The 26,734-nt window shown below is 42.2% G+C and overlaps 4 protein-coding genes across 5 annotated transcripts in view; all 4 read left to right on the top strand.

Moving 5' to 3' along the window:
- The window catches only part of LOC146667769 (protein sidekick-1-like), a 289,559-nt gene extending 287,960 nt beyond the window's left edge, over nucleotides 1–1,599 (top strand). For both annotated transcript variants that reach the window (XM_085409457.1, XM_085409456.1), the window contains one exon: nucleotides 573–1,599. In XM_085409457.1, coding sequence (XP_085265583.1) covers nucleotides 573–878 — 306 coding nt within the window. In that variant the 3' untranslated portion in view covers nucleotides 879–1,599. The remainder of the gene's footprint in view (nucleotides 1–572) is intronic.
- A 2,953-nt stretch (nucleotides 1,600–4,552) lies between these two features.
- Nucleotides 4,553–13,131, top strand: LOC146667768 (uncharacterized). The gene is made up of 2 exons (XM_085409446.1): nucleotides 4,553–4,806; nucleotides 8,459–13,131. The coding sequence occupies exon 2, from the start codon at nucleotides 8,579–8,581 to the stop codon at nucleotides 11,627–11,629; it is 3,051 nt and encodes a 1,016-aa protein (XP_085265572.1). The 5' UTR covers nucleotides 4,553–4,806; nucleotides 8,459–8,578; the 3' UTR covers nucleotides 11,630–13,131.
- An 887-nt stretch (nucleotides 13,132–14,018) lies between these two features.
- Nucleotides 14,019–17,069, top strand: gpank1 (G patch domain and ankyrin repeats 1). Its single transcript, XM_085409450.1, has 4 exons — nucleotides 14,019–14,798; nucleotides 14,881–15,022; nucleotides 15,660–15,735; nucleotides 16,554–17,069. The coding sequence occupies exons 1-4, from the start codon at nucleotides 14,418–14,420 to the stop codon at nucleotides 16,993–16,995; spliced, it is 1,041 nt and encodes a 346-aa protein (XP_085265576.1). The 5' UTR covers nucleotides 14,019–14,417; the 3' UTR covers nucleotides 16,996–17,069.
- A 4,977-nt stretch (nucleotides 17,070–22,046) lies between these two features.
- LOC146667766 (cytochrome P450 3A40-like) lies at nucleotides 22,047–26,667 on the top strand. Its single transcript, XM_085409449.1, has 13 exons — nucleotides 22,047–22,195; nucleotides 22,277–22,370; nucleotides 22,850–22,902; nucleotides 23,061–23,160; nucleotides 23,254–23,367; nucleotides 24,502–24,590; nucleotides 24,703–24,851; nucleotides 25,087–25,214; nucleotides 25,301–25,367; nucleotides 25,450–25,610; nucleotides 25,823–26,049; nucleotides 26,221–26,383; nucleotides 26,462–26,667. Exons 1-13 carry the CDS (start codon nucleotides 22,125–22,127, stop codon nucleotides 26,537–26,539), a joined length of 1,494 nt encoding a protein of 497 aa, XP_085265575.1. The 5' UTR covers nucleotides 22,047–22,124; the 3' UTR covers nucleotides 26,540–26,667.
- The last annotated feature ends 67 nt before the right edge of the window (nucleotides 26,668–26,734 follow it).

Genomic DNA, 26,734 nt, shown 5'->3' with positions numbered 1-26,734 from the left:
TAGGAGGCTAAGGTGTAGAACTGGCGGTTGCCAGTTAAAATAAGAAGAAAGAATGATAGTGAGAATCAGTGAGCTCTCCAGACTTCTGCCTCCAAAGCAGATTGATCAGGCTGAATTAGCCAAAGGGCTCGGTAACGTGCCATCCAAGAAGAAGAGCCTGTGCTCTCAGCGTCCTCGGTTCAAGTCCAGCCTTTTCTGTTGAGTCCTAAGTGTCGGCTATCAAATTACAAAACACTGGCATCTATTAGAGCCCATCTCAACAAGGAAGTGCAGCAATTTTACACATCAAAACATTAATAGGTCTTTAGAGGTACAAAAAAAAACTTTAGGGGGAAAACAACCTGCTGCTCGTCACGTCTGCTTGAGGCCAGGGCTTGAAAGGGAAATGAAATGCTACTAGCGTCCCACTCCAGAATCTCAGAGTTGCATTGTGGGTAATTCCAATGACAGGTTATGACAAGAGAAAAAAACAGTATTCCTCTGGTTCTGCATCATTTAACTGAAAGGCTGTGTGTCTGTCTGTGTCTCCCTAAAAAACTTCCACCTCTAACTTTGTTTGGGTTTGTATCCAGCTGACAGACAGCGACTACGAGGACGAGCAGCCGAAGCACTCCTTCGTTAACCACTACATGAGCGACCCCACCTACTACAACTCCTGGAAGCGGCAGCCCAAGGGGCTTAAAGGCATCGGCACGTCTTTTGGCTATGAGGAGTGCGCTCCCGCAGATACAGAACCCTACTACCAGACCGTGGTCACCCAGCACAGCACAGGGGGCGCGTACACACCCACGGGGCAGCCGGCGCACACGCACGTTAATCCCAACACCAACCCGCCGGGGTCACGCACGCCTGTGACGGGATTCTCCTCATTCGTTTGACTCTAGAGACAAAATCCGCACAAGATACTATTCACACATGTACACATGTATTGAAGGAAAGGAGAGCGCTGGCGTGCGTTTGGACTAAAGGAGACAGAAGACGAGGTGAGGAGACGTGGGACGGACTGGTGTTGAATCACCCCTTCATGCCCCGAAGGACTAAACTTAAACTTCTCACTCGCCTTCTCCCCCCGTTCACGCAGGCCCCAAGTTGACAGGGGTGTGTGTGTGTGTGTGTGTGCAGCTCTTTTACGCCTCTGTGTCACTGTGCTCACAAACACACATTCACCACCTGATATTCCTGCCTATTCCAGAGACGCTCCGCCGAGAGTGATGACTAGATTAGTCACTATGTGTTATTGTCAAAGAGAGAATTCAACCTCAAGCTGATGGATCCTGGGATTTCAGCACAAAGATTATCCTCTGTTTTCTGTATTTTACACATAAGTGCACAAGAACGCACACACTCACACTCTCTCTCTGATGCACCATTTCAGTATCTCCCACTGGGAGAGAGAAGCTTCAAGGTTGAGGAGAGTTGTTAAGAGACGGCACAGAACGGAGCAGCTTTTGTTCACAGGCTGGTTCACGTACACAAACTCGGAGCTGTCAGCTTTAAAAGACCACCACAGAAGAAGAAAACAATCGATAATCACAGTTGTTTTTTTGTTTTTAACTTGAAAAGGATGGAGAGTGAGCGTGGCAGGGCTTCTTTGGCATTCAGCATCCATAATAAGGGTGCTGAGTGCTTTCTGAGAACAGTGTGGACTAAATGGAAACCATGTTTTTTTTTACCGTCTACTGCCTGTTATCAGTGCTCCCAAGCCATAATACTTGCACTGAGTTGACCCCTTCCCTGCTTTCTCCACCCTCCACACACACACTTCATATCTGTTCTGTTCGAGGTTACATTTTTAAATAAAATGAATTTCACTGTGAGACGTGTGCGTACGAGCATGCGTGTGAGTTGCTAATTTCAGAAGCTTGTTCATCCGTCCGTGTAGTTCACTGCTGAGCAAAGTGTGCCACTGTGCGTATGTTTGTATATTTTGTGAGATGGATTTTGTACAGGGAGACTCTACTTTCTACTGCGTGTGCTCTTGTATGTAGTCTGGCCATGTTTGTGCGAGTCAAAGTAAACGGCACTGGAGAACATTCACGTACACTTACTGACAAGAGAGAGGAGAAGACGTTTACTAGTGTAAGACACAGTGACTGACAGAGTGGAACAAGTGCCCGGGATGTTTAAGAGGTTTCTCCTCCTTCAGACTGAGTATGGTTGAACTTCATGAAGCCCCACCATCACCTCAAGGAGCAGCAATCCAGACCACACATGTACTTTGTACTTTTCTTCAAGTGCAAATAAAATTTCTCTGTAAGGTTTTTGCTCATCATGTATACTTTAATAGTTTCCTCACCGGCCCCGCCGGCCAACAGCCTCGCCTCACCCTGTCACGCCTGAGCCCCATACAGTGTGTGAATAAATGGTCATTGTTTACCCGTGTGTCTGTGTGGTCCGTTGTGTTGCAACAGTGTCTCCTTGCATCATTGTCTTCATTGCGTAAACCGATTTAAGGCGGTGTTTTCACATGTAGCATGTTCAGAGGAATGAATAATGCTTTGCTTGTGGGGATTTTATTAAAAAGAAGGAAAGGGGGGTGCCAAAGCTTTTTTTTCTTTCTTTCTTTTTTATTTAAAGATTTATTCAGTGTTGTGAAGTGCCTTTTTGCAAAGTGCATTCATTATAGTCGTGCTGCGCTCTTTTCAAATCTGCAGTATAAGGTGGTTAAAGCCACGCATTAAAAACCTTAAGGTAGAAGTCCAAAAAGGTAATTTTAATATATCAAAATACATGTTCTTCAGAAAATTGTCTTGTTTTTGAAAAAAAACAAGTACAACCCTTGGAAATTGTTCAGTTACATTGAAAAAGCCAACAATCAGTGGTAGAAAAAGTAGTCAGTTCCCCGCATTTATCACACCATTAAAGCCTTGAAATTACAGTCGGAGGCTCAGATTACCGTAGATGTCAGCGCTGAGACGCTGCTTTCAGGATCTGCTGTGTAAACCTGGACGTCAGGAAAAGCCTTTGCTGCAGAGAAAGAATTGTGTGAATGTAGTGTTCAATGTAAATAAAACCTTAACGATTTGTGCATGTCAGAAACTTTAATTTTATTCCCAACCGCACTTAGCAAACATATCATATATTTAAACTAAAAAACAAAAAACAGTCTGGTTTTGGGGGGACCACAGCAGTAAGAAGACATTTAGGGCAAGCCAAAGCAGCAGAAAGTCATATCCACTGTGAGTAAGGGTGGTGGAAATGCTCCGGTTACTTCACTCCCTCGGGGACTGTGCAGCTTGCAGTAACTGATCTAACCTTAAATTCTGCAACACGCTGAGTGTTTGAAGATATGTTAGTCTTCTCTGAAAGCTGAAAATGTACTGCACATGGACCTTTCAACGGGATAACGATCTTAAAAGTACAGCAGCTTTAAAAGTTGTTTGATCATTACCAAGACACTGACAAGTTTAGTATGCTTTTATGAGAAATCCTGAAAACTCTTCATCTACAAGGAAAAGTTATGTGGTCAAATGCAATCGGAGTGGGTGAAACATAAGTATAAAATGGAAATCCTCACATACCTGGTGTTTTGTTTTTTTTTGTCCTGTTTCTCATCATCCCCAATCGGATAGGGTAAAGCAGGGAGTTTTTCCTTCCCACAGTTGCCAAGTGCTTGCTCAAAGGCAGTCATCTGATTGTTAGTTTTCTCTATATTATCATAGGATCTCTATCTTACATTATAAAGCGCCTTGAAGAACTGCTGTTGTGATTATACACATAATATATAAATTAAGTTTAATTTAATTTAATAACAGCTGCAACACAGTGAATCTGCAATTTTTGGTTTATTTGCAAATTAAAAGTCGGTTCAACCAATAAAAGGCTTTGGCATGCATTTGTTTCTGATGCCTCTGTCTCTTCCCAAATGCAGAAGTATACTTAAAATATTGTTCAACCTTCAGCAGTAACACTGTTTGGATCCTGTGTCCCCAAAGTGTGCGTGCAGCAATAATGAGACGAAGAAAAACACACACAAAGCACAGAAATCCCTCAAACAGGAGAGAAACAGTTTGAGTAAGAGTGCGGCACACTGTAAACTTTTTTTAAAGTCTCATTAAAAGTCTGTAACACTGGTTTGAGCAGCTCACGGTGCATTTATTCCCCACAGGTACTTCACAACACACCACCACCGATTGTGCTGCCATGTTTTTGTTTCAATCCCAGACAGCAGGTGAATACTTTAATAAATAACGTTAATTAGTTAAAGCATTCGTTAACACTGATGGAAATCTTCAGACCGTAAAGAATCAGAAGAAATGAGGTGAAACGAGATTTCATTAAACTTGCTTCCCTGTTTACCTTCTGCCTTATTCAAATCCATTGATGCATCCGGAAAATGTGCAACACCTTACAGAGACACTGAGACACGTTATTGTTTTAATGGGATACACTTTAAGTGGTCAACAAATTGTTAATCGTTAATGAAGTATTGAATATAAAAATACCTCTTTGGTCTTAGTAGAAGAAAGCAGCTGTTTCCGCTAAAGTTAAGGCTAAGGGTCGCGGATTATACGCCCCTCCAGCCAGCTGAGGGCGCTGTGGGGCGCTGACACAGACCCCCGTGAGAGGGGAGGCAGTGTCCGGAAGAAGCTCTGCTAACATGGCGGTTATGTTTTTCACTCCATGCTTTGGTTGTGAGCATAGCGTTTAGATGTAATGAGTGTTTTAAAGTGCGCGGCTGCAGAGAGGAGCATGCTGCCGGGATGCTGACGGCTGCGGCTCGGAGCTGAGTCTGCGGTCCCTCCCCCCGCCGTCTCTGCGTCCGTCCGTCTGTCCGTGCCGTGACTTGTGACCCAGTTTGGTTTGGTGAGTTTTCGCGTCCTCCTCCATTCCTTCATGCTTCCTTCAGTGCTTCCTCTTTTCTCTGTGGCTATAAAATTTCTCTTCCCTTTGACGCTGTGGAAGAGGGACGTTAAAAACCGTTAGCGCGTGCACCGTGTTGCTGGTCGCAGGGCCGCGCCGCAGTCACTCACTTTGAGGGGGCCAGAGTCACCATCATACTGGTATAACCTACTGCGATTATTTCTTTGAGGGAGGTGATCAGTTTGATTCTGATGTGCGTGGAAAAGACAAAATGTCCAGCTTATTTTTATAATTAAGCACTTGAAGTTTTTCCACTGAAGGAGGCAGAAAAGTTGGCTTAAAGAGAGGGTGGCCATAATGGACAAGGAGCTGAAACAGTAATTTTTTGGAAGACGGCAACTTGTCTTTAAACACTCACTAACCACCAAGCAGCATTAATTTCTTTGACCAGTAATTCTGGCTGTTCGATCGGTCCAGCATGTACAGTGCCTCTCACTGTATGGTAGCCGGGATACCTCCAGTCCCCCACGACCCTAACCACTGTGAGGATTCATAGATGGGCTTTCATCAACTAATACACCAAGATAAAAATATTCCAGAGATCCAATCAGAACCAATTAAGTTTTGTAGAAAGGCGGGAGGAGTTTGGAAGGCATCCAGTCAGAAGTAGTGTCCTTGTGCAGCAAGGTTAGACGTACACGTTTAACCTCGCTGCCCGGTTTCTCATGAACACATGACAAAACGTCAGCACTTGAGAGGACCAGGAGACCAGAATGAAACATTTCACATTTGATATCAGGGAAAATAAGACATTTTGTAAACCGTGTGGAGCAACTCTCACCACAGACTTTTACAATAAACAATAAACTTTAGATTTATTCTACTAAAGCTGAAAGAATTCAGATCCCTAAATTATGAATAAGACTCAAAGAAGATTTTAGTCAAAAGATTATGACTAAAACTAAATCAAAATTGGCTGTCACAATTAACGATGGTACCAAGCAGTAATTAAACGATACAGGGTTTGTCAGACTGTATGAGGAGTGATTGTCTGCAGAGGACACCTTGTGCCCTACTACTAAAACTAACATGTTTCAAAAGATGTCACTTTGGAACAAGAAGTCATTTGCTCGTCAGCAGCTGGTAATTGTTTACAGACAGGTTGACGTGTTCCAAAGTACAGGCAACCAAATCAATCACAAGGCAGTTTTTAGTGCAGCACCATATTTCTATTTTTGACCAATTTCACATGTCCACTATTCATTTGCCAGCTGACCATTCTCCAGGTCTGTGCAATTCAGGTAAACAGGCAACTTCACTGCAACTGCAATCGACATCTAGCAGCCTCTCACCACGGCTTACCATAAAAATATGGCCCGTTTGAATCCCTGATGAAGCTGTTTTGTGCAAATTGGACAGTGGCAGGTATCGCAGCGCTGGTTATAATCTCTCTATGTTAACACAGCCTTTCTACTTTAGGATCTGCATGTGCTCAAATAAAAAGGGGAGTTTCACAGAAACTCAATCAGCTAAGCACTGCCTAGTCCACTCAGAAAACATAGAAGCCACTTTTACTTTTTGCAAGGTGGAAGTGAGAGTAATATAACCTAGTTTAAAGGTAGTTACACTATTTGAGGAAGTGTTCCAGCAGTGTTAAAAAAAAATAGTAGAAGCAAACATAAAAACATAGATTTTTTTGTAAATTTGCCAGACAATGCAATGTGAAGTTTGCATTACAGCTGGGCTTCATCCTGTGGTGTTAGTAAGGTGAAGCTTAACAAGCTGCACATTAGTGCTGGGCCATATTATACCGTTCACAGTAATACCGGTATAATGTTAGGCAACAATAGGAAAATGAATTATCGCGATAGAATATGAGTAAAACGCGCATGCGCAGTGCCTTTGTTTTCATACGCACATGGCCGATTGTTGAGTGAAACAGATGAACCAGAATTGGTTTGTAAAAATGGTGCAACTTCAGTGATGTGGAACTGGTTTGGTGTTTGTCCGTCAGATACACCACAAAGCACATTTTTTTGCAGAACATGCAAGCGGCCGTCGTTATTGTCGTATTTGTTGGACTAAGATGCTCTTAAATCTGGGAGTAATCTGGGTCCTAAACTCCGTATGCTTCAGGTCAAACAACACTGCAGCATCACTGAGCGTTAAAAACTGTCTAAATTCTTTCATCTTTAATAAAACGATCAGCATTGCTGCTTTACCAGGTGAAACTATGAAGTTTAACTTCCAGGCATCCATGAAAACAAAATGTATTACATTTAACGGAGTTAGAAGTTAGCAGGAAGCTAGCGGAAGTTAGCTCGCTAGTTTCGCTAGTTACCTAAGCATGATATAGCATGTTCTGACTGAGAGATTTCTGGAAATATTCAAACGTACAGCTCTGCTATCACGTCCAACATAAATGAAGACAGGAAACTAAACAGCAGTGACGTTTGTAGGGTTACTGAAGTTGGGCTAGCTGGTATATAATGATGTGCTACCTGATCGCTAGCGACACAGCTATGTTAGCATAACATAAACAGTGAAGCTGGAGGACGAACGCTAACACTTTTCCACTTATAAAAGTTAACGTTAAAGTTCCTGATAGTTAGAGACAAATGCAATCGCATGGCAGGGTGCTGTAAACGGACCAAACTTCAGTCAGGAGAACAACTGAGATAATCCATCCACAATACAAGGTTGCACCTTATGGTCCGAAAAATACGTACTGCACACTGCAGTTTAATGTTGCAAAGCACCTCTTTTTAACTTCAGTAGATATTATACATGGTTATGCTCAGGATATGTCAGCCCATTTCTACTGGAAATGCCTTTTGGTTAAACTTTCAGCAAGGAATTTGCATTTGCACTGTTACATTTTTATAAAGCTTTAATGTACATAAAAACCAGCTTCTTGTTTAAGTGAAAATAAATGGAAGGTTGTCTTTTTGCGCTAGTAATGTTGTGGAGTTGTATTTTGTCTCGCATCAATTATATCATCGGTTATATCGTTATCGCAAATTTTCAAATATATGTCGTGATAAATATTTTTGGCCATATCGCCCTGCTCTACTGCACATATAAAACATGTAAAGCAAATACAAATAAGATCAATGAAAATGTGGCATTTTTAGCTGATTTGAAACTGAAATTCTGAACAGCCAGTTCAACCAGTTTGAGAAATGCAAAATTCAGCATGGTGATCTAGCCAAGTAAAATGAGAGCCGTCTGCATAACACAGAAAACTCTGACTACAGGCTCAACATACCTTGCTAACACATTCATCCCACCGACCAATAATGCAACTTAATTCAGTCACAGAGAACCATCCAACTATTATTCTCAAGAATCGCTGCCACTCCTACGTTATTGGTCAGAGTGTAGTGAAACTTGCACACAGTGATGATCTAATTAGTCTTCGCCCAAATCATGCTTAAGGTTAAGGTCAGAGTTACAACAAGTAAAGCTATTTTCCTTTATTAACATAAATGAACTCAAAATGAATAATAACCTCAATGAATGTGTGAGTTATTATTAGACTGTGGTATTAAGCTGCTGTAATTATAGTGAGGCGTGTATTTTAGTGAAATAATCTGCATGTGGAGAAACTACGCCTGAAGCTAATTTGTGTTTGTATATTTTACTGTTTTCCTAGATGAGCTCGGATGGCAGGAACACAGAGTTCACAGAGTGACGTCTTAGAGTGAGTGAAGTCTTACTGGACTGGGAGAAGGAAAAAATTAGCCCCTGTGAGCAAACTTCATAAAACCTAACAATGAGTGAAGTATCTGTGAAGGTAGATGAGGATGTGATAAAACAGGACCCCGCTTTGGAGCCCCTTGCAGAGCCACTGCTGATAATCCTGTCCCCGCCTCCACCTTTCTTGCCTGTCCACGGTGAGCCAGCCTTGCTTTGGTCTAAATGGCTCAAAGCGTTCGAACACTATGTCGAAGCACTCAGTGAAAAAGAGCTGGTCGACTCCAGTAAGTGTCTGCTCTTACAGAACTGCCTTGGCCCGGAGGGGCAGCGTATCTTCACAACACTGATCCAAAATGACACCACCTACGCAGCAGCCATATCAACACTGACAGCTTACTTCAGCTCTGATCACACCACTCAGATGCACCGCCTTAAATTCCACCAAAGGGCTCAGATGCCTGGAGAGACTGTAGATCAGTTTGTGTCTGCTTTAGAAGAGCTGCTCAGGCCTTGCAGTTATGGACACTTGAAGGATGAACTCCTCTTGAATCAGCTGATTGAGAAAACAAGCTACCCACAGCTCAGAGAGAGGCTTCTGAATGGGAGAGAAAGTCTGACTTTGACCACAGCGTTAGTTATTGGTAAAGAAGTGGAAACCTTGCTAAATGGATCTCAGCTGTTTGATATTCATGAAGTCAGCGTGGACATTGGAGATGACTTAGAACCACCGGTTCAAAGAAAAGCTAAAAGAGGAAGGCCTCGCCGTGGGGAAAAAAGGTCAAAAACAAACACGCGCTTGACTAAAACTCAGTCACTCAAACCCAAAGGTAACTGCTACAGCAATGATAAGCTCTGTAATAATGACAATGATGCAGAGTCTCAGACTACTAGTGAGACCAATCTGACTTGCGATAATGAAAATGGAGCCTCATCTTCATCTTTACACAAGCTGAACAAGCACAGGTACAACAAAACTAGTGATGGTTTTGAGGATGACGACAACACCAATGATGAGGACTTTGATCCATTTTCAACTAAACCAAAAGGTCCCTACTGTCCCATCTGCCCCGATCGCCGCTTCAGAGACGCTCACAAGCTTGCCAGACACATGAGGACTCACACAAAGGAGAAACCGTTCAACTGCCCTGTCTGCTCTATGAGCTTCAGCCAGTCGTACCACATGACCCGACACCTGAGGAACCAGCACGGTGCAGGACAGCATGTCTGCACTGCCTGTGGGATAACTTTAGAGAGCTTTGCAGAGTTGAAAAGTCACAAGAGGAAGCACAAGTCAGATGTTCTGTCATATCCAGAATGTCGTGAAAAATTATCCAACAGCGACGTGTTTTCTAGTCATGTCAAGTCAGACAGCAAAAGTTTCTCTACCCACACAGAGGGACAAAGTTCTCAGCAAATCGAGAGAGTCGAAGTGAAGATTGAAGAAATAACAAGTGACGATCCAGCTTTCGGTAACAGGGATTTTCAGGATACGGGATCCAAAGCGAATGTTTTGATGGAAGAAGGAAATTCCGATGAAGCACCATCTCAAGATGAAGGGAGACCGAAAGAAAACCCCACCGCCACTGCGAAAACAAAAGGCCATTTCTGTCCCATCTGCATAAACAGACGCTTTAGAGGGCCAAACAAACTCATGAGACACATGAGGACACACACAAAGGAGAAACCCTTCAGCTGTCCTGTCTGCGCCATGACTTTTAGCCAGTCCTACCACATGACCCGACATGTGAGGAACCAGCACAATCTGGGCAAATACATCTGCTCTAAATGTGGCAAAAGTTTCAGTAGCTGGCTCGATATGAGAGCGCACAAGAAAACCCACGCAGTCGAAGGCCTGACATGTCTCGCATGCGATAAACAGTTCAAGGAGAAGGCTGCGCTTGCGAGTCACCTTAAATTACACAAGAAGGTCGCGTCGGGTCCTCGAAGCCTCGTCTGTGGCGACTGCGGCAAAGAATTCCGCCGAATGTATCACTTGAAACGGCACATAGTGACTCATAGGAAAGCATCGAATGGGGAGTGTTTCACGTGCCCTGATTGTCAGACAGACTTTGCCTTTGTGGAAGACCTCAACAAACACCTGGAGGTACATGTGAAAGAAAACAAGGGGACCTGCCCAAAGTGTGATGAAACCTTTGGTAGTCTTGAAGAACTGGAGGTACACATGGCGGTGCATCAGAAGTCTTATTCCTGCAGCACGTGTGGAAAGAAGTTTAAAGTTGAGTATGCTCTGAAGAAGCACGAGCAAAGTCATGGAAGCGAACAGTATTACTGTGCACTGTGCCGCAAACACTTCCTCAAGCTTTCCCACTATAAGAGGCACTTAATGGTCCATAACAGGCGCGAATCTAAATGTCCACACTGCGACACCGTCTTTCTGCAGTTAACTGCTTTGAAGTATCACCTGCGGACTCATACTGAAGAAAGACCGTACCAGTGCACCTGTTGTATTGAAACCTTTGAGGAGAGGGAAGATCTAGAGCAGCACTGCCTCAAACACAGGAAATTCAAGAAGGAGAGGCCCTACTCCTGCACTCGGTGCGATTTTGCTTTCTCCACCCTGATGGAGCTGACGGAACACATGAGTTCACACGAGGGAGAGCAGCCGCAGACCTGCTCCGTCTGCGGGAGGACGTTCCTGAACAAGAATAAGCTGGAGAAACACCTGACGATCCACACAGGGGAGAGACCTCATCTCTGCTCCATCTGTGGGAACGGCTTCCCATCCGCAGCGAGCCTCAAGCTACATGTGCACATCCACACAGGAGAAAAACCTTACCAGTGTTCCCAGTGCAGTAAGAGTTTCAGGTCGTCCAGCGGGTTGCGCCTACACAGCAGACAGCACATGGAGGTTCGGCCCAGTTACGAGTGTCCCCAGTGCGGTAGAACTTATGGCCGCATGACAGAGCTGAAGATGCACCAGCGCTACCACACGGGAGATAAACCGTATGCGTGCACCTGCTGCAGCAAACGCTTTATTAGCAAAGACAAACTAAATGTTCACATGAGGATACACACAGGGGAGAGACCGTACTCCTGCCCCCACTGTGCACAGACTTTTACACAGACCGGGGACAGAAACAGACACATCAGTAAATTCCACCCCTAAGTGCAGTAAAAATGCTCATTTCTTTACTACTGAAAAAACTTTGTAAATTAACGCAGAGAGCCCATTTCGCATCAGGATTTGTGTTTTCTCGTTAGATTGTTCTGAAAAGTTCATGAATGTGCTGCTTTTTGCTTCCAAACTTTGCTTAATGGGGAAAAGCATGCAGAACCACAGTACTGGTGTCACAAATGGTTTCTGTGTGTACAGTAAGATGCCTGACAGTTTGTCTCTGCTGTTTTCTGCAAGTTTCACAGCTGGACTGAAGAAGTCGTATCATTACTCTTGAAATACAAAAGCTCTGCATGACAGTTTGTTCTTTGAGGCTCACGGCTCTCCCTCGTGTGCCTGATTTATCCCCCTTGTGAAGCACTTTTGTAAAGCGCCCTGGTCTTACAGACTGTCACACTCGTGACCAGCATGTAAATCTTTGGCCTTCGACACACACACCTGCCGACACACACTGAACGCTCAGACACCAAAATGTTTCAGCGATCGCGATTCAGCATTTTTATCTGTATGTGTGGGCATATCTTACACGTCTGATTCTTTTTGCTTCTCTGAAAGTGAGCATTTTGTAACTGTGTTTGGAAAAGTGTCCTAAGAATAAAACGTATTCACTTCACCAGTACCTGTTGTGAGACCGTGAAACCACATCAGATGTGTCCAAAGAAACAAAGGAATGGACATCGTTCCATGTTTCATCTGTTAGTTACTCAAACTCGCTTCAGATGTCAAGTCCTGTGACACAAAATAGTTCTCCCTCAAGGGGGAGGAAGTATGTGACTGGTTCTTTTTGTTAGCAGTTAAGAATTCACAGTTTTCAAGATATTTTCTAATTTTGTTTTGATGGTAAATGCCAATAACAGGCTGCAGCTGATTTAGTTTTGGTGAAATTCGGGTCAGGTCACAACAAATGTGAAAAACTTAATGTTACCCACAATCTTTAATGGATTAGTTTTAAACTTTACAACAATATACTAGGCGTTGGGGAACATGAGTACCCAGGTTTGCTATATCAAAACTATATCGAGTAATCTATGATATGAAAGGACATGGCGAGAGCTATACAACACGCTTTTTACTTTTTCAGTATGATCACACAGTGGCGCCGTACCAATAAAATGGAATAAAATAGAGTTTTAGTAAAGACGTTGCCTTTCAGGTGGGCGTTGTGCTCTCTGAGTGCTCTTCGTTTTTGATGCTGCTCACGAGAATGAAGCAGCAGCACTGTGTCAGACTTTGCTGCTGTCGTGTTGTAAAGAGCAGTGATGGCAACAGGCATATTATTGTTTTCAGGTGTGTACGCGAGCAGAAAACAGAACAAAGGAGGGGGTCTTCTACCCAGCCCGGTCTGCTATTTTACAAAAAAAAGGACTCCTCTTCATCAAAGCTTCTGCAGGCCCGACTGCCCTGATAGCTTTTGAAAATCACCCACATTTCGGGCAGCTTGAAAACAGACTATTGTGTGGCAGTATATTTCTGTGGAGTAAAAAATAAAACTGTGTGTTACATGTGCCATGTACCAATTCTTGGTTAATTTCTTGCAGTAAATCTTCCATATTTAATTAATTTAATAGGATGAAGTTTTTGTTTTGGGGAGTTTTTCTTGTTTCTTGTGGAGGGCTGATCTTTTGTGGAAGGTAAAGAAGTACATACAGCTTGCATTTGTTGGCATAAAACGAAAGCAAGGAAGAAAGACGAGACCAAATGAAGATTTATGATGACATAAAGGAAATGAGTTAATAAAATTGTCAGAAGTAGTCAGGAAACAGCCAGGTTAACATAAGGAAAAAACAAAACAGTCACTGAGACTAAAATATGATATATTGATTTTAATCAGACCTCTGTCTATATGTGTTTGCAAAACAACCTCTGAATGCAAAGTGTAAATCACCTGACATGAAATAACATGTTACACTACAGTTGCCGAGATATGCTCCTAGAAGGGATACACGTCTGAAGATTTCCACACATCACACGTGGGGGAAGCACAGGTGTTAGTTACCTTTTTCACCATGCAATTCTCACAGTGTGAACAGTAGTTGCATAGATCGAATTTTATTGATGTAGATTAAAAAAGGACTTTCACGTATTAATGTGGTACTTGTATGTTGAATGCATTAAGCATGTTAAACTATTTTAGTGAAATAAAAGGCCAGTAATTCTTTTTAATTTTTTAAGGCAGGATGAAAAAAATATAAACTGAAAAAAGTAAAAACGAAAGCAGCATCAGGCTTAATAGGTGGCAGTGACGTCTGAGTTTATGAATTATATATTTAGTTATTGAGAGATATCAAAGGGTGCAGTGTAAAGGAGTAGACGGTAGGTGGCAGCACTCACTGTTATTCACACTTGTTTTTCCACGGAAATAAGGACATTATTTTGAAGCTGCTTCCTGTTATCGAATCGACTCGAGAAGTTTTAATGTAATCGGCTGTTTAACACTTGGCTCTAGGTTATATTATATCTTCATCATAAACGAGCTTTAAGGAGACTTTGGGGTGACTGAATCTTGTTGGTAATCCGAAACGATTGTATGTCTAATGTTTAGCTACTGATGCTAACTAGCGTTGTGAGGCTGGTAGTTTCCTGTTATAAGTATAATGTTAAATGTAATATGTGGCTAAATCCAGTACCAGCATGTGAACTGTCTTTTGGAAACTGCAATGTTGGATAACATCTCATTTATATCTCAGTTAGATATAAACACCGCTGACTTTAAGATCTGCTTCTTTCACGTAACTACAAAACGTCCTGTCTGAGATACCTGAAGTTACGGTCACTCCTTATGGCTGCTTTCGGCTTTACTCCTGCCAGAGAGCAGGATCTTTTTAGTTTTGAAGCGGAACAGTCCAGCTCAAAAACAAGCAGCGGACTCAGCGGGGAAGAGGCCAAGCGTTTCTATGAAAGCTTAACAAAAGATGAGAAAGGGGGAGATGGATCAAAAGGTCAGACTAGACAGGAGAGTAGAGAGTCCAGGAGAAGAGCGATGAGGAGGGTGAGAGCTGTGGAAGCACAGCGGGGCCAGAGTGGAGGGAGTCAATCAGAGACTGGACACTCAGAAAGAACCATGGAGCTGCTGGGTCTGCGGCTACTGCGCTTTGCCCATGAGGGAGACATCCCTGGGCTCAAAGAGGTCCTCTCAAAGGGGGTCGACATCAACTACCAGGTATGATAATGAAGATTCTGTTTCATTTGGGGGAAATGATACATTTTGCTTAAAGAGTGTATTGTTTTTTCCACCCTTGCAGGATACTTTCTTCTGGACAGCTGTAATGTGTGCAAGCTGGTCAGGGCAAAGATCTGCTGTGAGACTTCTGCTGCAGCACGGAGCGGCCTGGGTCGGAGTGGTTGACACAAAGGGGAGGGATGCCAAAGACCTGGCACTGGAAGGTATAACCAACAAACATGGTTGAAACCCTAAAGTCATCTCCCAGGTCAAAACTGGTTGCTAAGGAAAGGAAAAATAGTGACGTGCCAGCTGACGGTTATTCAGCTCCGAGATGTTTGCTCAGATCTGATCATTAGTGGTCGATATCTGTTTGTGTGTGCAGTGAAGCTGAGCCAGTGTTGTTGTAGTTTTGGATTTTCTATTCAGTATTTGTTCCTATTTCATTTTGATGTTTTTCTTTGAATTCAGGTCCGTTTTCATTCACAGTGGGTTCAGCTGTTTCACTTTTACTTCTTATTGTTTGAAATTGTTTGTTTAATTTTCATTACTTTTACTGTTTTAATCTTTTTATTTATTATTATTATTATAATTGTTATTATAAGGCAATATAATGTGGAAATTAAAAAAATTCAGGACAGTTTTGCAACATAAATGCACCACTGTAGTCTGAATAAAGATGACCATAAAAGCTTGTAGTGTAGTCAAACATGACTATACTAACAAAGATTAAAACATAGTTAGTTTTGCAATAACATAATGTTGGTTTAGTGAGTTTTTATGTCTTTTTCAGTTTCATGGCTCCAAGTTTTAAGATGACTATAAAGACCTTGAACTGAACTCATTCATTTCTTTTCACAGCTGGTCACAATGACGTGTTGGAGGAGCTGTTGAGCTACGGGAGAAGACCAAAGAGAGACACACCGTCTGATAGCAGGTGTGCACACTCTCATTGGTACACAGTTCTAATCTAAATATAACCACACAGTAAAATCATTCAGGCTTTACAATATCTATCTAAACCATTCATATCTGAGGAATAGGGTACACATGATGTTTGTTTATTGATAATCTAATGACACAAATTTTTCCAAGCGATCAATGAAAAATCCTTGATTCAAAATCTATGGTGAGAAACATTTAATGGTACAGGAGTTTTAATCCATCCGACAGAGACGCTGCCTGGTGCCTTTTGGATCGTTGATCGTGTCTGGGTTTAAATCTCGTATTAAAAAGCTTGAGCTCTGGTGATGGTGAAGCAGAAATTACTACATAATTTCTACTTTTGACATTTTACAGTCAGGAGAAGGATTAGCGCTTATTGGTGTCAAATTGTGCAACAAGAGTTTATCTTAGTGCATTTAGCACTGCCGCTATATATGATAACAGCAGTCCTTTTGCCCTCCTCACTGTGTGGGTGTGTTCACAGATGTGAGGGCATACACAGCAGTGAGCTAAACAAACTTCCTGGTAAGGCTGGACTTTAACCACAGAGATCATGGAATCAAATCAGTGAATTACCATAAAAAAAAATCAAATAATGCTGAATAATATAGCAGTGATATTTGCCAACATTCACCAACATCAGGATCACATTGTGAGGTCAGATTTCGAATGAGCACAAACGCGAGTGAGATAAGATTACAGCAGGTAAAATCTCTGCTGTTGTTTACACACACTTGGAGAAGAAGTCAGTTTGTGGCTCTTTCATGTTTCTTTTCGGGCTCATGTTGTCTTTTTTTCATCTATCCTCAGTTCCCTCCAGCCTCAGTGGTGCGACGTGTGTCGTAGCGAGCACAGCAGCAGCCTGCTGTCACATCTCTCCTCCACCCTGCATCAGTTCAATCTGCGACGCCCTCCACCGACGCCTTACTACTGCCTCCCCCCCTCCAGCAACAGCTTCAAGATGATGGTTCGTTGTGGCTGGAAACCAGGAACAGGACTGGGGCCACAGGGAGAGGGGCCCAAACAGCCAGTGCCTACTGTGCTGAAGAGAGACCAGAAGGGTCTGGGATACAGACAGATGAAAAGAGCCAAAGTGACTCACTTCCAAGCCAGAGACTGTGAAGCTGTGAAACCACCATCTAAGGACAAAGTGAGGATTGGAATGAAAGGACAGAGGAAGGAAGAAAGTAGGAAAAAAGAGCAAAAAGACAGGAACTGGGAAAGAGACTTCCGTGCCTCTTTTTATCTTTGATACTGGCTCATTCACATCTGCATCTGAAACACATAAAACATGACGCTGAGTTTTTTATTAAAGCTTTGACAGAGTTTGATGGGTTTGTCTGTGAAGCGACTTTAAATGAAGCTTAACGCTCTGGATCAGAGCTCGTGCTGTCTGTGTACGGCGTCAGCTGCTGTTTGCTCAGTGATTGAATGTGTGGCAAAAGGTTTTCATTCATGTTCACGAGGATTTCAATTACACTGTAACTGAATGCGTCTGAGCCACAAAGGTGTTAAAGGCTTACATTATAATGTTTTATTTGCATTCAGCAAAAAGAAAAAACAGCAAGACCGATCTTATCATGAAGAAGACTGATTATTGCTCATGATCCAGGGATGGACAAATTCTTTAGTGTCATAAAGCAGTGCAGACATTTTTATATTAAAGATTAAAGAAGAAAAGAGTTTCTTTTAGATGTTAAAGTTGATTCTACGAAGAAAAATCATCTAGTTTTTTCTTCACTGTTAAATCCTTTTAAGCAAATACACAGACCGAGAGTAACCTTTCCCTCTGTTGGAGCTCCGGGTGCCTTTTCACCTGGTTCACCTTTACACCTGCAATCATGTGAATGTTGAGTCACACACTTGTGCTTACCTGTGTCAGGTTCTGTTAAACTGGTTTTTACTGCTTCAGTCTGGGCTCTTTTCTTTTGTTTTCAGGGCTTTATAATGACAAGAAAGGACATTTTAAGTCACTTTAAACTGCCTGTTACACAACACGTGGGCTCAGGGATGTCCTGTTTCAAATTAATGGGCTAAAAATTAATGTACCCTTAAAATCTACTCAGAGTGGTGTAATCCACTTTTTAAAATATTCTGTAGCAATATTGATTTGTTCTTGTAGATTTGTTGGAAGATAATGTAGGCAAAAGCTTTATTTTGTAATGTAGAGTAATATGTGTGCCACATCTTATAGCTACAGAGTATACCACACACAGGCACTGCAGTACAACCTCAGCAATCTCTCTTTCCATCCACCACCTGCAGCTCTTCAAGAAGAGAGATGTAATCTGTCCAGCATGCCTTACATCTGCCTCAGGGCTCTTCTGGTAAGACCTGTCCAAAACACCCAGTTTTGGACGTCTTTCCTAGTTTGATGCCTGAACCACCCTAACAGGCTTATTTCAAGGAGTGTTGGCTTTACTCTTGAGTCCCTCTGAATGACAAAGCTCCTCACCCTGTCTGTGAAGACCAGCCCATACACCCTTGGTATTAAGCTCTTTGCACTTAATTATTTTGGTTGTTATTCACAGTTTATAGGTGAGGAATGTAGACTGACCACTAATCAACAGCTTTGCTTTCACGCTCTGCTCTGTCTTCCTAATAACAGCTGAGTATGCTGTCTGCATTACTCCTGACATGGCACCAGTTTGTCTTTACCTGTCAGCATCTCCCCTCACTCATAAACAGGACTCAGTGATTATTTAACTCCTTCACTTGGGGCAGCAACTAATACCAAGCCCAGAGTGGGCACACCACCCTTTTCTGGGTTACAACAATGGCTTCAGACTTGGAGATGCTACATCTCATTACTTCTTCTTCACACTAAGCTGCAAACCTCCCAAGTGCAAGCTGGAAGTCATCTCTTGATGAAGGCAAAAAAATCATATCTGCAAAAAAGGAGACATGACATCCTCAGGCCGTCCAACCAGCTTCAACTTCACTGGTCAGTTGCTATGCTGATCTTGGACCAACATTATTATGATGATGTAGAAACAACACCAACACTGGGATATCAACTCACGCACAAAGGGTAATCCTCACAAACTGCGCTCTGAGCGGCCTGGGTGCCACTTAACTCAGTGGGTGAACAGGTAACCACATGGCTGGAGTGCAGCAGCGCAGTTTGAGTCTGACCTGTGGCCCTTTGCTGCATGCCTTTCCTCGCTCTTTCTCTCCAGTTTCCTCACTGCTACACTATCCAATAAAAGAGAAGAATTGGCTGGGCCTTAGCCCGTGGCACCAGGAGAGGCCCAGCCTGGAACCACTGAATGGACCTGCTTTCCTGTGGGCCAACCATCAAGAGGAGGGGCTGTTTGATGCAATGTAGAATGTGCAGCAGTCAGATCACAGGTTTCCCAAACTGGCTTCAGGGACAAAGGGTCACTTAACTCACTAACCTGAGCTAGTGTATGAGGTTAGGAGAAACCAGGTATTGTGGGCCTTGGTTCAATTGTCAGCTTGAGTTCTGAACAGGGTTGAACTCAAGCTGGAACGTGCCCTGGGCAGTGACTCCATTGCTGGATACAAAACCATCTCTTTTTTGGAATGACAGTGAAACTTGAATGGTTTGATTGGGAGGAACAGCCCAGTCTGAACCCAAGTGAGGTTCTGTTCCTGAACTTCAGTGCTAACCACAGTTGGTCCATAATGAGCACCAAGTCTGAGCATAAAGGTGTCCATAAGTGGACCTAACACCAGGTAGCCTAATCTCTGATTTTGTAATTGAATCGTGTAATCGCCGTATATCTTGGACACTCTTGTGAAGAGAGGAGCAGAACTGTCAACTGATCACAACTTGTTGGTGAGCTGGATCAAATAGCTGGCCTCTAGTCATATAAAGACTTTGAAATGTACATTTTTTAAATTATATTTTAAAGTCTGGGATATGGAAAGATGAAAAGAGCCAAAGTGACTCAGTTCCAAGCCAGAGACTGTGAACTCTGAAACATAAAATATGATGAAGAGTTGTGTATTAAAGTCATTGGGTGCGTCTGAGAGGTGATTTTTAAATAGAGCTTAACACTCTGACCTTGACTCAGGATCGGCGCTCATGCTGTCCATTTATGGCATCAGCTGTGACTCTGCCAGCTGTTTGCGCAACGACCGAATGTGTGGCAAAAGGGTTTCCTTCATGTTCACAAGGAGTGTGTTTACACTGTGTTACTGAAAATGTCTGAGCTATAAAGACTGTGTGAAAGGGTTACACGATAACGTTTTATTTACATTCAGCAAAAAATACACAGGACAGAGCAGACTTTACAAACATCAGGAAAAACACTGATTACTGCTCATCCCCAACAGTAACCTTTCCCTCTGTTGGAGCTCCAGGTACCTTTTCACCTGTCTTCATGCGAACGTGGAGTCACATGTTTGCACTTATCTGTGTTAGCGTGTCAGCAACGCTCTGCAAGGCTCCACAGTTGAACCAGCAATTATTGCATTGATCTGGACTTGCCTACTACATGTTTTCATGATTTTATTTAAGGAAGGAAGCACTCTTTCAGTACAATTCATCTTAAACCGCCTGTTACACAACATGTAGGCTCACGCAAGCATGTTCTATTTATAAGGGGTGAAAATGAAAGAGCCTGTACGTTACACCATCATTGGGTACTGCGTTTGATTTGATTTGTTATTCCAAGCATTGGTTTTCAGATAATATCCAATTTGGTGCATTTTTTTTAACACTAGTGGGTTGGGGGGGTAATTTGTTAATTTTGCCTCCGTACACTATCATAGCTGACGTTAAATCAAACAATCAAGGTACTTTAATTCAAGGACTTTCACAGGCATATTGTGTTAAATGTTCAGAAATTTCAGCCATTTTATTCATAAGGCTCTAGTTTGGGATTTAGACTTTGTTTTAAATGGACAAGTTATGATCGTCTTCAATATAAAACCAAATCTTTTGATGTAATGCAGTGCAATTTAGCATATTCGATCACAATATCACTTTACTGTATAAAACCTAATAAAGCTACACAGGCAGTACAGTGTTCATCAAAGTGATAATAATGCTATATAGAACTATTTAAAACTATGTTTCTTACTGCAGTTGTTTGTATTGGCAACATATAGGTGTATACAGGGAATAGTATATGAGGATTCTAAATATCACATTTGGACCTCTGACCTCTTCTTTAAGGTCAAAAGGTCAAACTTTCATAAAATATTTTTTTAATCTTTAAAACTGCTTAAAATTGTTCTGCCTGTCTTTGTATTGGCAACTTTTAGAAAGTGATCCTGGTACATTGGGATTGTAAATATCACATTATAGTTCGCATCCAAATATATAATATCTGACCTCACTTTTACATTTACATTTGCCTTTATTTCAAGATGACTCTAAAATGTTCAACATATGCCTTTAAAGAAAGTATTGAAAGAGCTTCCTAGTTAGAAATACACTGAAGTATAATATTATATAACAAGCTATATAAAAAGCTTAAGCTATTCATATAAAGTTATTACCAAATCAATAGCTGTTATTCGTCCAACCTACATGATGTTTGTGTAATCAAACTAAACATCTATCATCCTTGCCTTATCTGCTATTAAACTACACAAAAAAAAACTTCTTAAAGTGCTTTTAAAAAGAACAAATGAGACAAAATGAATATACAGACAATAAAGTACTGTCCTTGAAAAGTAAATACTGTCTAGAGAGTGAGCTGCCTTGGTGGAGGTTTGCGCTCTGGGAGTGCTTCTTGTTTAAAATTGCTTCATCTGTCACCCTCTTCCTGTAACCACTTCATGGCTCTTGTTTCAGGGGCTCAGAAGTATCTTTGTCACTGGTTTAGCAAAACTGTGCACCTACCCTTGGTACGAATAAGAATAAGAAAACTCTTCAGCCTCTTTTCTCTTTCTGTGCTGTGAGCACATACTGGGAAGAAGCAGTGAAAGCATTTTCTGCCACCAACAGAAAGCACCGAGCACGTCTGGACATGCTTTTCTGTGAGCACAGTATGGAATTAAGCATGTATACATAAAACAGTCTGACTGATAGCGTGCTGAATGACTTGATGTTTGGTGTTTGAATCATACACTTATTGAAGAAACTATGATGTGAAAAACATTCAGTTCTTGTGTAGGAGAAGAAAAACCTATATGCTAATCCAAGCTGGTTTCTTTCTTTTTTAATCCAAGCTGTACAATAACAAATGATGAAGACTGCAGTACTACACATGGCAGAGCTAATCAAACTAACTGATACACAGTAAATGCTCCTCGAGCTCTGTCTCTGTTTATGCTTCCTCCTGCCATTGGATCGGCTCCAACGCCCCTTCCTTACTCACAGAACAGGTATGTGCAGCAGGAGACAAAAGCCTCTCGTCACATAGGTTTGTGTAATCGCTGAGAGAAGAGAGGAACGTTGCAGACATGGGGTACTTCTTCTTCTTGTCCGCAGAGACATGGACCCTGCTGGCTGCCCTCGTCACGCTGCTGTTTGTGTAAGTTTTAAAGATTACTGGATGTGTTCAGGTATTTGTACCATTTGTGCTGCTTTTTTAAATCTCTTACACCTGTTCCAGGTATTCCTGCTGGACATATGGGACATTTAAGAGATTAGGCGTCCCTGGGCCCTCACCTATCCCATTTTTTGGCACCATGTTGGCATATAGAAAGGTGGGTTACGATACCAGCCTACACTGTATACACCGAGGACAATGTCTTCCAATAGCTCATTGGTTTTTCAACTACAATCATATTTGAATAGTGTAGTTTTTTTTATTTAGCTGTTGTTTTGTACAGTTATTTTCAGGTTATGAAAGACCCTTTCACCCTGACCCCTCTAAATGTTAGGCACCTGTTGTCAAACACATTTGTATGGCATGAAACATGCAAACTGGCTGCTGTACACAACAACAAGCACTCTTAAGCAATAATATCTGAGTAGCTTGTGACGGACTTTTGATTAAAGCCACTGAGACATCTGGATTAACTAGTTAACTCAGGAAGTAGAAAACCTCACAACGTTACTTCAGTATCATTAGAAGTTAACGTCACTGATGCAGTTATGCCTGTAATGTCTCTACTTTGTTAAACGTGACCTGTGTTTTTGGTAAGTTTCATTAATCATCCGTATATCTCGTTCTTATTTCCAGGGATTTTTTAACTTTGATGAAGAGTGTCATAAGAAATATGGGAAAATGTGGGGGTAAGTTATGTTGTCTACAGTATATGACTGCTTTTCTATGGATGTAAATAATAATCATGCAGACCTGTGTGAAAGTGAAAGTGAAAAATGTATTACTTTCACTTGTTCGCATGTTCAGTTGTTTTATTTCTTGTTTCTTCTACTGTCGTGGTACGCAGCATTTTTGATGGCCGTCAGCCCGTGTTGTGTATCACTGATCCTGCTATGATAAAAACTATCCTGATAAAGGAGTGTTACTCTTTCTTCACAAACCGCAGGGTTAGTAAGGACATTATACGACTCAATCAGTCTCTTTTTAAAAAAAATCTGACCTTCTGTCCTCATCACCAGCTGCTTTGAATGTTATTACAGAATTTCCGTCTGAATGGGCCGCTGTACGATGCTGTGACAGTTGCAGAGGATGATCAGTGGAGGAGGATCCGCAGCGTCCTTTCTCCCTCCTTCACCTCTGGGAGATTGAAAGAGGTACATCCCTCTCCCACTCTCTGCCTCCTCTGGCTTTTTTTTTTTTTTTTTTTGCATGCTGAAAAACAAAAGAAGCAAAAAGCATTCACTTAAAAAGGTAAACATAGCATCAAGATTCAAGTTTCTTTATTGTCATTATCCAAGCATAACATAATGCTGGCAATAATACTCCCTCGTGTGGTGGATAAAAATTAAGTAACATAAATATACTGTATAGTCTGCATATCTCTGTAGATCTCTGTAGATTGAAAGTACTTTATGCTCTTCCAGTATTGCTCCATCCCCAGCCTTGGTGGGGCTGTTCTCATATTGTTCCCTTGCCACTGAGAGAACACCTTGAATGGCTCAGTGGATTACAGCTGATTTATTCTCCTGCCTTCTATCTCTGGTATACCTCTTCAAGGCACTAGCCAAGGCTATGAGTCTTTAATTGGCAGTTTGCAAGGCCTCAGGTATGGGCAGCTTGTTGTGCTTCTTAGGCACCTTCTTCATCAAGAATCATGCAAAACTAGGCTGACCAACCTGTGCACTGCCTGGATTGATTACAAGAAGGCCTATGACTCACCCCAAGTCGGGCAACCTGAGGCTGTACGCTAAGCAGAAGGAAGGAGGCAGTCCAGGATGAGACAATGAACAGCCATGAATACATCAGGAAGATGGCCCCTACTGAAGCATCAGTGAATACCTCAGGGAGCAGAAACCTGGGAAAGAGGAGTAAGACGAGGAACCATCATGGAAGGACAGGCTCCTGCATGGTATGTACCATCGGCAGATAGAAGTCCTACCAGTGGCTGGACAAAGCTGGACTGAAAGACAGCACAGAGGCACTAATCATGGCAGCAGAGGAACAAGCTCTGAGCACAAGATCCATAGAGGCTGGGGTCTATCACATCAGACAAGGCCCCAGGTGCAGGCTGTGTAAAGATGCCCCTCAGACAGTCCAGCTCATGATGGCAGGGTGCAAGATGCTAGCAGGCAGGGCATTCATGGAACGCCATAACCAAGTCTGCATAGTATACAGAAACATCTGTGCCGAGTATGGCCTGGAAGTCCCAATATATACTCTGTGCTGTTGTAATTGCATCCGGTTTCAACATTTTTGACGTTGTTGTTTTTTGTCTGTTTGTGCCTCAGATGTTTGACATCATGAAGCAGCATTCAGCTGTCCTGATCAGCAGCATGAAAAAGAAAGCAGATAAAGATGAACCTCTAGAGATGAAAGAGTGAGAACTCTCATACCGTTTTCATTTAAATACATCAGAAAAAACGCAGATTAACCTCTTCTAAGTCTGCAATAATAAAGGTCATGTTTGATGTGTTTGTGTGGTTTTGCAGGTTTTTCGGACCCTACAGTATGGATGTGGTAACCAGCACCGCCTTCAGTGTGGACATCGACTCTCTCAACAACCCCTCAGATCCTTTTGTCACGAACATCAAAAAGATGCTGAAATTTGACCTTTTCAGCCCCATCGTCCTCACTATTGGTAAAATATTCATTTTGATACATGAAGCTCCTTTTGACTGCTCCCGTTATTCAACAAGTGTTTACCTTGGCTTGTAGCTCTGCGTGTTTGTTTTGGCAGATTTTTTCCTGGTGCAGTCTAAAGGATTTGTGTCTCCTCCTGGGATCAAACTGGGCACCACTACAACATTTCCATCAATGCAGCTGCTGTCCTTCATCTTCCATTAATAAATGTCCTCTTGTTTGTTTAATTTCAGCCTTCTTTCCCTTCATGATTCCCATATTGGAAAAATTGGAGTTTTCCTTTTTCCCTGCATCTGTGACAGACTTCTTTTACGCTGCACTACAGAAGATCAAGATTGATCGAGAGACCAGCAAACAAAAGGTACAGCTGTGAGTTCGTGTTTGTACCAATAACCTGTTCTGACATAAAATCACAGCTGTTCTCAGACTGTGTTTGTTGACTTCCAGACTCGAGTGGACTTCCTCCAGCTAATGATCGACTCTCAGCAAAATAATGATTCCAAACAGGATAAAGGTGATACACGGACACACGTCTCCACACATGGAAAAACCAGCTTAAAGCTGTTCTAACGTGTATATCCCTCCTACCTCCTCAGGTCTGACAGATCATGAGATCCTTTCCCAAGCAATGATTTTCCTCTTTGCTGGCTACGAAACGACCAGCAGCTCTCTCACTTTCTTGTCTTACAATTTGGCAACAAACCCTCAGGTGATGAAAAAGCTGCAGGAGGAGGTGGATGCAACCTTCCCTAACAAGGTAACAACACAGAATTCTTAATATAAGACAATATATTTCTTTCTAGCATAACTAAACTAAAGTAAATCATACAGTAGATATAATGTGTTATAATAATATTGTGTTATGGTGATTATATTATTTTATATATTGTACTCATATATAAAATCAGCACAGGGTTCAGCTTCTTACTATGTCTCTATCATCAGTCATGTTTATGTGCTTGTGTTCAGGCTCCCATCCAGTACCAGGAACTAATGCAGATGGAGTATCTCGACTGTGTCATCAATGAGTCTCTCCGATTGTTCCCCATTGCTTCACGTTTGGAGCGTGTGGCCAAGGCCAGTGTGGAGATAAATGGCTTTGTGATTCCAAAAGGTATGGTTGTCGTGGTACCCACCTGGCCGATGCACCGGGACCCCGAGATTTGGCCTGAACCAGAGAAATTCAAACCTGAGAGGTACGGAAAGGTGTCTGATGTGACAAAGCAGAATGAAGCTCTGTGGGATATAACCCAGTTTCTGTTGTTAATAATGTGTGTGTGTGTGTGTGTGTGTGTGTGTGTGTGTGTGTGTGTGTGTGTGTGTGTGTGTGTGTGTGTGTGTGTGTGTGTGTGTGTGTGTGTTCTCAGGTTCAGCAAGGAAAACAAGGAGACAATTGATCCGTACAGCTACATGCCTTTTGGAGCAGGCCCGAGGAACTGCATTGGGATGCGATTTGCTCTGGTTGTGATGAAACTTGCAATAGTGGAGATCCTCCAGAGGTACAGCTTCTCTGTGTGTAAGGAGACCGAGGTGAGAGCCCAGATCATCTTCTCTGACTGTTAGTTTTGTGTGTTATTGTTATTTATTCTACATGCCACTTCTCTGCAGATCCCCATTGAACTGGACATCCAGGGTCTGCTACAACCAAAACGACCAATCAAACTGAAGCTGGTGCCACGTTCTTAACCCTCCTCGTCTAAGAAGAGGACTTTTCTTCATTTTAATCTTGATGTTTCTTGTGTACATAAACACCATGTCAGTTTTTGTACTACCTTATTTTGTCTGCAGGTGCACTAAACACTCTATTTAATTTCTTTTTTGAATTTTCTGGCAATTATTTCATGGTTTAGGCTTTAAAGCGTTAACATAGATCCAGTAAAG

Source organism: Rhamphochromis longiceps, linkage group LG6, assembly GCF_057381845.1.
Source record: "Rhamphochromis longiceps isolate RC_006_pf linkage group LG6, R_longiceps_female_GT1.1, whole genome shotgun sequence".
NCBI classification, from domain to species: domain Eukaryota; kingdom Metazoa; phylum Chordata; class Actinopteri; order Cichliformes; family Cichlidae; genus Rhamphochromis; species Rhamphochromis longiceps.
Note: the sequence above shows the minus strand (reverse complement) of the source record. Positions and strands in the feature narration are given on the sequence as shown.

Excerpts from the sequence above, each read along its gene's own strand:
- LOC146667766 (XM_085409449.1), top strand. The coding sequence starts at position 22,125 with ATGGGGTACTTCTTCTTCTTGTCCGCAGAGACATGGACCCTGCTGGCT. Across the intron at positions 24,852-25,086 it reads CCCCATCGTCCTCACTATTG|CCTTCTTTCCCTTCATGATT; the intron begins GTAAAATATTCA and ends GTTTAATTTCAG. Across the intron at positions 25,368-25,449 it reads TGATTCCAAACAGGATAAAG|GTCTGACAGATCATGAGATC; the intron begins GTGATACACGGA and ends CTACCTCCTCAG.
- LOC146667768 (XM_085409446.1), top strand. The coding sequence starts at position 8,579 with ATGAGTGAAGTATCTGTGAAGGTAGATGAGGATGTGATAAAACAGGAC.
- gpank1 (XM_085409450.1), top strand. The coding sequence starts at position 14,418 with ATGGCTGCTTTCGGCTTTACTCCTGCCAGAGAGCAGGATCTTTTTAGT. Across the intron at positions 14,799-14,880 it reads GGGTCGACATCAACTACCAG|GATACTTTCTTCTGGACAGC; the intron begins GTATGATAATGA and ends CCACCCTTGCAG. Across the intron at positions 15,023-15,659 it reads CAAAGACCTGGCACTGGAAG|CTGGTCACAATGACGTGTTG; the intron begins GTATAACCAACA and ends TTCTTTTCACAG.